The sequence below is a fragment of the Vigna umbellata genome, chromosome 8 (assembly GCF_029865625.1).
Source record: "Vigna umbellata cultivar VRB3 chromosome 8, Vumbellata_1.0, whole genome shotgun sequence".
Taxonomy (NCBI): domain Eukaryota; kingdom Viridiplantae; phylum Streptophyta; class Magnoliopsida; order Fabales; family Fabaceae; genus Vigna; species Vigna umbellata.
In genome coordinates this window covers 26,051,407-26,063,419 of record NC_142172.1, presented here as the reverse complement: position 1 = coordinate 26,063,419, position 12,013 = coordinate 26,051,407, and the positions used below count along the sequence as shown (strand labels likewise).

General features: G+C 35.4%; 2 protein-coding genes across 3 annotated transcripts in view; one reads left to right on the top strand and one right to left on the bottom strand.

Annotated features, from left to right (window-relative positions):
• LOC124846695 (piezo-type mechanosensitive ion channel homolog) overlaps positions 1–8,570 on the top strand; it is a 37,035-nt gene extending 28,465 nt beyond the window's left edge. For both annotated transcript variants that reach the window (XM_047324012.2, XM_088096895.1), the window contains exons 16-21: positions 161–556; positions 1,270–1,428; positions 4,520–5,026; positions 7,532–7,679; positions 7,779–7,923; positions 8,083–8,570. In XM_047324012.2, coding sequence (XP_047179968.1) covers positions 161–556; positions 1,270–1,428; positions 4,520–5,026; positions 7,532–7,679; positions 7,779–7,923; positions 8,083–8,218 — 1,491 coding nt within the window. In that variant the 3' untranslated portion in view covers positions 8,219–8,570. The remainder of the gene's footprint in view (positions 1–160; positions 557–1,269; positions 1,429–4,519; positions 5,027–7,531; positions 7,680–7,778; positions 7,924–8,082) is intronic.
• Positions 8,571–9,786: 1,216 nt separating this feature from the next.
• LOC124846702 (methyl-CpG-binding domain-containing protein 4-like) lies at positions 9,787–11,776 on the bottom strand. Its single transcript, XM_047324028.2, has 2 exons — positions 11,655–11,776; positions 9,787–10,434 (listed from the first exon to the last, which is right to left on the bottom strand). The coding sequence occupies exons 1-2, from the start codon at positions 11,706–11,708 to the stop codon at positions 9,943–9,945; spliced, it is 546 nt and encodes a 181-aa protein (XP_047179984.1). The 5' UTR covers positions 11,709–11,776; the 3' UTR covers positions 9,787–9,942.
• Positions 11,777–12,013: the final 237 nt, after the last annotated feature.

Genomic DNA, 12,013 nt, shown 5'->3' with positions numbered 1-12,013 from the left:
AGAGAATGACCACAATTCATAATTTGCATGCTTAAGAAACACTGTTTCTTTGTTACATATGTCAGAATGACGGGATGATTTATTGCATGCTTGATTTACACGTGCGGCTAGAGTTGCTATTTCATATAGATTTCTAATAAGAATTAATTCTTCTGTTCAGGCTATCTTCTTCTTGATTGTGCTTGATCGAATAATATACCTCTGCTCATTTGCCACGGGGAAAGTGGTTTTCTATATTTTCAACCTTATTCTCTTCACATATTCAGTCACAGAGTATGCTTGGCAATTGGAGCCATCCCAACAACGTACAGCTCAGTTTGCTCTCCGATCCATATTTCTTGCAAAGGCGGTTTCTCTAGGACTGCAGGCTGTACAAATTCAATATGGTATTCCTCACAAGAGCACTCTATATAGGCAATTTTTGACCAGTGAAGTTTCAAGAGTCAATTATCTAGGGTATAGACTTTATCGAGCACTGCCGTTCCTTTATGAATTACGATGTGTTCTTGACTGGTCATGCACAACTACATCCCTGACCATGTATGACTGGCTAAAGGTATGTGTAAATATTTATTTATCATTTATAAAATAACAATCTTTCATCCAAAAAGTTAAATTTGCCTCACCAAATACAATTTTCAGCAACAACGTTGATAAACTATCATTTTTATTAATTTATCTTTAGTGCTACCCTATTATTTGTGAATACTATTTTCCAATGAAAAGTGTATATTTAGTGCATATTTAGTGAAGTTCTTTTGTCACTGATCATTCAATTTTAAAAAGGACAGCTGCTTGAGAATTTCATGAGATGGTTATATGTTTTGTAATACTAACATATCCAAACAGAAGGACAAAAAGACAAACTGCAAATAGTGGTTGATAAAAATTTCATCTCTTTATAATAAAATGGCAATACTTTGTTGAGTATATAATCGGTATTGTTTATTTGGATAAGGCATATAATTTGAGATATCTGCCACTATTCCTAAATTGTTTTTTCAAAATAAGGGAGTAAAACTGTTACTTTAGGATTGAAAATTAGGACTTCTTTTCATTATTCTCGCTATTTGAATGTGTTTTAGGATATAGTAAGCCATATGTTTGACTGAAGTTTGTTATTAGCAGCACTTTTTAGATTAACTTTCTCTGTATAAGCTCTTTGAAAACTCATTCGGAAAAGCTTAAGTTTAATTTCATGGATTTTTTTTCGTGCTTCCAATTTATCATGGTTTAGAAACTAACAACATGGTTTCCCCGTTTTGATAGCTGGAGGACATAAATGCTAGTTTGTACCTTGTCAAATGTGATTCAGTTTTGAATAGAGCTACACACAAACAGGGAGAGAAGCAAACAAAAATGACCAAATGCTGTAATGGGATATGCCTTTTCTTTGTATTGATCTGTGTTATATGGGCTCCGATGTTGGTAAGTAATAGACTAAACGTAAATATCCAGAATCATATATTTGATTATTTCCTAAATTGGTTAAAATATTTCCTGTTTATATCTTGGATTGGTTATTATATTTTATTATCGATGATTTGTTTCCCTAATTAGTTAGATATTTATCTGTGTGAACAGGGATTACTGCTCTAGATTATATGAACATTATCAATGTTGTAATATACTTTATTACATAATAGAATATACAAAGACCCTTTTCTCTCAACTGATTTAAAATGAGAATTTTTTTTTTCTGGCCGACCTTGAATTAGTTTTTCCACATAGTAAAATGGATTTACCTTTTTATATTAATAAAGAGAATTACAAAGATAGTTAATGTCATTAACGTAGGTGTCAATTGTGTGCTTTTGGGCCGCTGGGTGGTGAGCAAAGTGGTCACCCCTCCCTTCCGCTGCTCACAATGCCCTTGTTGTGGAGCACCTTAGCATCATGCTCCTATTTGTAGCAGAAATCAAAGCCAAAGGGCTCCATTGCCATCTTCTTTAATTTTCAAGTTCAAGGACAGGAACACCCTTCAAACCAATGTTATTTCAGGAGTTTCTAAACGGTGAAAACATAAGACCAACTATATTGAGTTGTTCTCTCATCATTTTGACATACAAATTGAAGAGCTTAGGAAAAGAAGTCATGCGAAAAGTTCTTTTTGAATCAAGAATCCAAACACCCTGAGACAAAGGGCAATATACTCTTACCTTTTATGGGTATGGTATACGATCTAGAGGACTTGGCCATTGATTCAATCATTGCTTTCAAATGATCAAGTTCCTCTTTAAAAGCTCTCATACTGGATATTGAAAAACATAAAACAAAAAGATAATAAAGATTCAACCTGTAACACCCACATAAAATTATCATATTTACTAGAAACCCAACAAAGGACTTAAACAAAGAATTTAGTATTTCGAAATACAACTTAAACATAACAAAATTTATATAAATATAAATTAATACAAAAGAGAGTCTAAAATGGATCTCTAATGTCTGCTAGATGTTGCTTATGCACATGTACCTATATTTTCTCATATACATGAAACAATCATAACAAACCACCACACAAACAAGACATACAGAGGTAAGTTATTGAAATAAATTTTCAACATAGTACAAATGTATATAAAAGAAAACATTAACATAGGCAATCCTCAAACAATTCATTTTCATCAAACACAAACTTACAAAACCATATAGATTAAATATGGATCTATACATCAAAGGATATTCAACAAATGGAAAATCAGTTGACGTCTTCCAAAACATTCATATAAAGAATGTACAACCAAAGATTACCATCTAATCCAAATCTAGACTTAGATTAACAAGTAAGCTAAAGAGTAATGGATCAAGGAAAATTCATTACAACCCAAATTGTATATCTACATATGTCATGATATACAAGAACTTCCTCATGATCTTTTCACCACCTATATCATAGTTTGTGACTTAGACTATCAACAAAACAAGGAGATCTCTATTATAACATAGTTGTCTTTACTTAATACACAAATCAAGCAATGGTTTACATATCATTCTAGATTTGTGACCCTAACTGCCAGCAGCGGTGGTGTCTACCATCGCTATCGGCAGCGGTGCCGTCTACCGTTGCTATCAGCAGCACCGCTATCTACCGTCGCTATCGGCAGCGCCGCCGTCTACCGTCGCTATCTACCGCTTCCATTGTTGGAGTTCCAATTTTGACTGATGACCACATGGTTTTGATCGTCTTAGTCAGGCGACCACCGTACAGTCAACAATTGAGAATTTTGTAGCTCTCTAATATGTCGTTTTCATTGTTGTCTCAGTTTCTATGTGGTCCAATCTAGTCCCTGTAGTCTATCGCTCTCAGCCACTACAGGCCACCATCCATTACTGATGGCAATCTTGTCCTTGCAGTTTGTTGTTGTCCACCATTGCAAGGCCCAATCAATTACTAATGGCAATCTGGTTCCTGCAATTTGTTGTTGTCTGCCATTGCCAGTAGCCATCCACTATCGATGGTAATCTTCTTTGTCAAAGTCATCATAGTTGAAGTTTCGTGGTAGTCCACATTTGTCCAATATTATTCTCCACAATGGTTGTTAGTTGTTCCTCGACCTCTGTTTGCACTCTATCAATTAGATGTCAATAATACATTCCTCAATGGTGATTTGCAAGAAGAGATCTATATGGAGCAACCTCCTAGATTTGTTGCTCAGGGAGAGTCTTTTGGGTTGGTTTTTCGTCATCTTCGCAAATCATTAACAATTTGGTGTCACTCGAGTTACAGAAGTAGATATTTTCATAAGTCTTTATTGATTATATTAGTAACAAGCTTAGTACATACAATTTGTATGCACTAGCTTGAGGGGGAGTGTTAGATATATTATCTTTTATCTTTAGTTCGTTTGTTATTATTCCTTATTTATCTTTTGGCCTTAACCCATATTTCTTTTATTATAAATAGAGTAACCCTATGTATACATTTAACACGAGAGATTAATTTTCTACATAGTTTTCACTATATTCAACAATATGCTAGTAATAAAATCAAGATATAACCAATGCAAAGTTAAAAACAATAGGAATCAAAGCCAAAATTTCCTAAAATATCTCAACAATATCAATAACATCAACTACATTCTCATCATGCTAATAAAAAAACTACACTCTCGTCATCTCTATCTGTAATAACCAAAACCTTTGAAAAATGAAATTAAAATATGCTAAGATGAATAGGAAGATTCTAAAGATATTTTTTCCTAATTACTATGGAAATGGTGAGAATATATTTTATCCTTAGAAGTTGCTATTTATGACCACTTGGTAAAGGTATAATTATAATTTCCAATGATTCCTAAGAAAATAATGTTAGTGAATGTTTTTATTAATTGTTTTTTTCAAATCCAATAATGATAAGTTTTCAACAATTTTGTTTGGAAATAACGGTGTTGTGAGATATCATTATGAAACCGTTCATATTAAACTTGTGTTCATGTGCTTGACCATTACAATTTTTCAATTACCCCAAATAGCATACAACAAATCATTGAAGCACATTTTTGTTTTTTCCTTACAGATGTATAGCAGTGGTAACCCGACAAACATTGCAAACCCCATAAAAGATGCTAGCTTTCAGATTGATATCAAGACAGTAAGTGGAAGGTTGAATTTGTATCAAACTACTCTATGCGAAAGACTACGGTGGGATCAACTAGATTCAAATGTCAATTCCGATCCCTTTGGCTATTTGGATGCATATAATAAGAATGATATCCAGTTGATTTGTTGTCAAGCTGATGCTAGTACACTGTGGCTTGTTCCACTTGTTGTCCGGACCAGATTGATTCAGTCCCTTGAATGGAATACTGACATGGAAATTTTTTTCACCTGGATACTTTCAAGGGACAGGCCAAAAGGGAAAGAAGTTGTGAAATATGAAAAAGCTGTTGAGCCTCAATATCTTCCAACGCAGTCTGATGTTCAAATGGCTCTTAATGGTTCTGTAAACAGCTTTAGGATTTATAATGTTTATCCAAGATATTTCCGTCTCACTGGCTCAGGTGACGTTAGACCTTTGGAGGAGGTAATCTGATTCTGAGTTCATATTTTCTGTTGAGATATACTAGGAACAAATTTATTGTGAAAATCAGAATGCTTTGGAGCATACTTATATTGAACTTCTCCCATGATTCAAAGTTTTTAATAATTTATTTATTAATAAAGTAGTGCATAGGTAGGACTTAGAAAATGTGTCTGTTTCTAACATTTTTCTTTTTAGTGCCCCCCTTTCCTCTTTTATTTGAAGTTTGTGTGTTTCTTCCTTCAATTGTTGATTGCATATGAATTGAGAAAATAACTTCTTATTGGCATTACATGGGTGACCGCTAGAAGTTAATCATCTTTTGTTGCCAATAGTGCTGTAGTTTACCAGTAAACGCTGGAATTTTTCCTTCTAACAATTGGTTTTAAATTAGAAATTACTATTTCTTTTTAATACGAGTGATAGACACAACGAGGGAGGGAGAGATGATGTTCATTTCTCGGACAGTTTGTACTACTTTTGTTGTAGTTCCGACCGGTGACCAGCGGATCTGGATCGTCTCTTCGAGCGCGACCTAACCCTGGTGGTCGACGTCTCAGACTCCTCTGCACGTGTCGTCACGCGCCTCCTCTCTCAGTCAGATCTCGTGTGTTTGTCACGCGCTGTTGTCCCGGTGTCGGAATCACACCGCGCCGCTTTCGGTCGACTCGCTGGACCTCCTCCTCTCTGTTTTGACCTTCCATAGCATAATTTGCATCTTCTTTGCTTCTCACTATTCGCCACAAGCCTCATTCGTTTTTTGTTTCTCAAGCAACAATGCTTCGTCTCCGTTGCTGATGTCGCTGATGCGCCAGCTCCTAGTACTACTTCTCCCGCTTCCTTCATCTTCTTCTCCATTGAGAAGGGTTCTCTGCCTTCATGGGCTTTCTGCCACCACCAACGGGTTTCTTCCTCCTCTTTCTTGTGCGGCATTGATTGGTGCTTCTTGCCGATATCTCCGCCGCTTGTGTCGTCAAATGCACCGGCACTTGTGGCCAAGCCTGTCTCCACCATCTAGTTACAATTCTGTGATTCTCTCTTGCAAGTGTGATGTCCCCGTTGGCATGTGGCATGAAGGGGAGTCTATTTTTGTAGCTGTGAAATAAGCTGCCGCATTTTCTTTGGTCAAGATTAAGAGTGTCTCATGAAGTGCATTAGTCGTTGTTTTCGCTGTTTGCCGTGAGGGGAAATTTTTTTCAGCCCCTGCAGAGAACTTTCTTATTGGGCTAGAGTTTAGCCTGTACTTTTGTGATACAGTGTAAGTATCACCATTTGGGAGTAGTCCAGTAGAGAACTTAGGACCTCCAAAGTGTCTTTGATATTTGGTGTTTTTTGGTTTCTACCATCACTAATGTGAAAGGCTCTCTTCACCGTCAATGCTTTTGTTATAACAGCTCACTAAGAGTTGTTCTTTGACACCGCCCACTGAATTGACTCTTTCGAAGTTATGGGATTCAGATTTGTCCCTTGTACGGATCGGTTCTCACCAGTTGTGCCACCTACACATTTTGTTGTTCAGTCGTGAGGAGGAGAAAGTTCCAGCCGCTGCAGGGTAGTGTAGTCCCTGCAAGTCTGTTGCTATTAGCCTCTGCAGGGCAAATGTTTCCTGAAGGCTTGTTGCTGTTCAGGGCAGTTAAGTCCCTGAAGGTTTGTTGTTGTTTAGGGTAGTTAAGTCCCTACAAGTTTGTGGCTGTTAGCCTTTTAGTTCCAGCCGCTGCAGGGTAGTGTAGTCCCTACAAGTATGTTGTTGTTAGCCTTTGCAGGACAGTTGTTTCCTGAAGGCTTGTTGTTGTTCAGGACAGATAAGTCCCTGAAGGTTTGTTGTTGTTTAGGGTAGTTAAGTCCCTACAGGTTTGTGGCTGTTAGCCTTTGAAGGCCTCCCATATGTTACTCATGGAAATCATGTTTTTGAAGTTTTGTTGTTGTTCGCCACTACTGATGCAATCCAGTCCCTGTAGTTTGTTGTTGTTCGCCACTTGAGGCCCTTCATCTGTTCTTGTAGTTTCTTGTTGTTTGCTGCTGCAAGTCATCATCCATTTTTGATGGAAATCTCTCTTGTCCATTGTTGTCCAAGTTGAAGTTTCATGGTGCTAGTTCGCCCTCGTCCATTGTTGTCCATTGTTGTCCAAGTTGAAGTTTCATTGTGCTAGTTCGCGTTTGTCCATTGCTGTCCAGTTTGGTTTATTGACGTTCTCTACAATTGAGTTTGACTACTATTCCAAGCTTGGTTAACACAATCTTGTATGATCCATCTTGAGGGGGAGTGTTGTAATTTGAGATAATATCTTTAGAATCTTCCTAATTAGAGGAAATAGATATATAATCTTTTATTTTATTTTATTTTCCTAGTTTTCCTATTTCCCTTTTTAGGAGAATTAGATTATTACAAATAGAGGGTATCAGAATGTATTTTTTATGATTGAGAATAATAAATCAGTCTTATATTCAACTACTTTTTCCAGAAGTGATCTAAAATTACTACTGAAAACTTCTACTTCAATTTGTCAGGATAATACTGTTAGTGCTGATCTCATTATTAATCGTGAGCAATTTGAGTGGTGGACATTCCGAGATATTAATCGATCAAATTTGAGTGGACTTTGTGGTGCTTTGACGGGACCTATGGCAATCATAATATCTGAGGAGACTCCACCGCGTAAGTTGGTCATGAAATTATCTGTGTCCATAGTTCATTTTGTTTCCTGATAATAATATTACGTAATACAACATTTCTAATATTGTAATACTGCTTCAGAGGGCATTCTCGGTGACACACTCAGCAAGTTCAGCATATGGGGGCTTTACATAACTTTTGTTCTAGCTGTTGGACGTTTTATCAGACTCCAGTGCTCTGACTTAAGGATGAGAATTCCCTATGAGAACCTACCTTCCTGTGACAGGTACTGCAGAGTTCTTCCCTGAAGATATAGCCGTACCAATCATATTTTTTCCGCACTCTTCCCTTGAACATGCATTTTTCTACAATAATATCGTTAGTTACCTTATTTATGATACATCATGCGGTAACTTACATTACTTCTTGCGTGCATCTTGTGTAGATTGATTGCCATATGCGAGGATATATATGCTGCTAGAGCTGAAGGTGAGCTTGGAGTGGAAGAGGTCCTTTACTGGACTCTGGTGAAGATATACCGATCCCCGCACATGCTGCTTGAGTACACAAAACCTGATTAAGTTTTTGGTTGTACCATTTGGTGATTACTAACAGCTAACCAGATTCATTACTCGCACATGGTTTAACTGCAAAGCACATTGAACGAGCGGAGTTCAGAGCAGTACGATGCAGGTTGATGCCTGCCTGATAAGATTCATATTGCAACAGTTTTGGTGTGGAATTCATTTTGCGATCATGAAACATTTCTGTGAACAGATTGGGGGGATGACATCGTGATTCATGACTGTTATTGTACACAACATTGATGCTTATTTTGGGGGAAATCATATATACGGTGTACAATACTGCAATGCTAGAATTATAGTGAAGAAAATTTGTATAGTTAAAACTTGAGTGTTGTTTTGTTCTCTACTCTGTTCTCACCTTTAAACAAAGCAGCAAGATTAAGTTGACCGAAAGTTAAATGAAAAATAGAATATCGATTCAATAATACCATGACTGCTCGATTTTATATGCATAAAAAAGAACTCGTACAGTTAATTTCATTCTCATCTAGTGCTTCGAAATCGTTTTAATGGAGAAAAAAATAGTGTACAATCACATAATTGAGAACAGATAGAAAATAAAAATAAAAATTACGAGATATTTTAACTATTAGCTCTAAAAGTTAATTTAAAATGTTAATAGTTTATGGTAATATTTAATATAGTTATTATTTTTAAACATTATTATATTCTAAATAAAATAGCAAAAATCATTGTACTGAGGATATTTTAATTATGGGAACGCGGTATAAATGTGATGTATTTATATTTTTTAAGTTCAGATCATTGGGCCATTATACTAAAGTAATCAAAACATTAAATTTTATAAACAGAAGAAAAATAAACATGATAAGAACGTCATAAAATGTATAATGTTTAAATAACGGATGAAGCTCTTCTATAAATTTATTTTCTAACAATTTTACGTATTTATTAGTCCTCGTAAGTATTTTTAATCATTGATATTATGTATTTCAATTTCGCTCCTTAATTATCAATAATTGAAACAATGATATTAAGTGTTATTTTTCTGTTTCTCAGCGAAGAAAAGATGTATTAATAAAAGAAGGAAAGTGATAGATGATGTTACCACAATTACCAAATTGAGAGAGAGAATACAAACCCTCCCTCATAACCCCTAAATAGATGTCCCAAACACCACTCAAAGCACTACCAACTAAATAGGGTTCCTTTTTTCTGCAAGGAACAATACCTTTTTTTCTTAATGTAACTGTAAGAGTGCTTTACCGTTTAATATGAAATTCATTCAAAAAAAGTAAATAATTTGGGATGTCAACATTGTTTCTCTACTTTATCCAACAGAATGATTCCATGTAATTAAAAATAATGAAAACCACGGCAAGAAATCGAGTGCAGGTCCCAAGTCACTTTTGCTAAAGCGAATTTATTCTCAATTGCTTTATGAAAAATGGGGGAGTGTTAAAAAGCGGGAAAAAAAGAAGAGGTGCTTAGCAGAATAATACAGTTTATATCTTTCATGTTATGTGCACATTTGATATTTGATGTTTGTAAACCGTAAATGTTGCAGTAAATTTGGGTTAATTTTAAGCCTGATAACAACATTAACATTAAAATTAAAATTAGAATATAATACAAAGGCATGAACAAAATTCGTTCGTACGCTGTCAGGTTTGATTTTACAACAATCTCTAAAGTAATATCCAACAAACCAACCACAATCAACATCTTTGCATCATGCAAACTTGAGATGGTATTCCTCAAACATCACCTTTGGCTATCTTAGCTTTCTTGTTAGCAGAATCCTTCTGCTCAATTATCTCTGGTATGGTGTCCTGCATTATCTTTGGGGAAGAAAAATCAAAATCTGTAACACTAACACCTTTGAATTCTGGATTATCTTTTAGAAACGCTCCTATCTCATTGCGGGTTCTCAGTTTTTTGCCAGAAGGTGTGACGTAGTAAGCGTCCAATTTGGAGTAATCTTTTCTAAGTACCAAGCTCCTCCTAAAACCTTGTGGAGTTTTTGGAAGGTTAGGCTTGTCAATGACCCACGTTCGAGTGGAATCATATTCAATATCAGCAGGTTCATCACAGGAACAATTAGCCTTTCTGCTGCAAACGAAAGGTTCCTCAGTGGCTTTACTTCTAACCTCTTCAAACTCTTCCTGTGTATCAATCACTCTCCATTTTAAGCAGTTTTTGCATTGCGCCGCGTATATATCCACTGAACCCTGACTTGACAATGTTCTCTGTTTGGCAACATTCAAATATGCAAACTTTAGTTTTAATTTTTTAATCACTTTTGTCTGTGCAGTGAATCTATTAGTTTAATTCCTTTCAACGGTAGAAACAAACACTAACCACTTTAGACGTAGCAGCAGAAAAATAATCTAAACATCAAGCATTGGTTGGTAATGCAAGTTTTAATGTACAAAAGTTTATCAAACAAATACCAATTCCTAACTAAACTGTCTGCTGCACAAGCCGACTTCACCAAGCGCTTACAACTTTCAGGCTTTATGCTTGAGGGACTATGAATCAATTGGTTAACAGAACTGGCCAATGATACCCCCAGCCAGGTCACTAAACTGAGAATAATTCAGGGAACATGATTTACATAACTACCATCAAATTTGACTGCTAAAATCATGGCCATAAAGCTCTTGATATATCATATACACGAGGGCCACCACAGGCCCATACAAGGACAGAGCAATAGCGTACCACCTTCTGAAAGAACATAGATCCTCTGCTGTCTCTGCAGCAGATATATTAACCATTGATATTCTCTCTCTTGTTTAACTACTATTATGTTAATCTATCAATCATCCAGATTTTTGCAGAGGATCTGAGTTCCTTCTGAAATGTCAGGAAAAGTTAGGGAACATTAGTACAAGTAGGTGTGGAACCCCGTCGCACCCAAGTTCCTCAAATTTGGTTAAACTTACTGAAATTTCTGATGTCCCATCTCATCCCTAGCCCATTTGAGCACTTAATAATCTAAAATTATCACCCAAAATAACACATTAACAATTTTTTTCCTTTCCCTAGGATAGGTCTGTTATAATTTTTTTCCATAGACGTGAATCGTAAATTCCATAATCAAACACAACTCTATATGTTTAAGGGATCCAAACCCTACTCACTAAACCAACACATACAGGCGAGTGAAGAACAACTCACACGTAATACCCATTAAAAAAGAAAAACATGGTCAATTTCGTAGCTTTATTAAATAGAACAATGGCCATTGCATGACAGACAGGATAATGTGATTCACTTACAACACAAAGAACAAGCAGTAAAATTGACCGAGAAACAAACAATTATATACAGTGAATCCATGAAAAGTGAAGAAAAATTAATCGAGCAAGAAAGTTGAAAAGCAGGAGATCTCGTGCATGGAAAACCCTAACTGCAAAATCATGAGAAAGAAAGGAAATTAATTGAAGAAAGAGATGAGAAGTACCTTGGAAGAGGATGGTGTTTTTGAGATTTCTTGACTTCCCTTCATTTCTTTCATTCACATAAGTTGCTTTCCTTTCAACTCTATGTGCCACACACAATTTTCATCTCCAGCATTTATATTCCTTTTAAGTGTCTTAAGTAAAGGGCACTTGTAATAATATCTATGCACGTAAAAAATTAAAACATTTATTTCATTTAAAAAAATCAGTGAGATCAAATAATTTATTAATTATTTAATTTAAAATATTTTAAAAAATTAAATAGTTTATTAATTATATAATTAAAAATTTAAATAGTTTATTAATCATGAAATTTTGAGTTAATTTATAATTTTATATATGATAGATAAAGTTTTTAGTT

Excerpts from the sequence above, each read along its gene's own strand:
- LOC124846702 (XM_047324028.2), bottom strand. The coding sequence starts at position 11,708 with ATGAAAGAAATGAAGGGAAGTCAAGAAATCTCAAAAACACCATCCTCT. Across the intron at positions 10,435-11,654 it reads AAACACCATCCTCTTCCAAG|AGAACATTGTCAAGTCAGGG; the intron begins GTACTTCTCATC and ends GTTGCCAAACAG.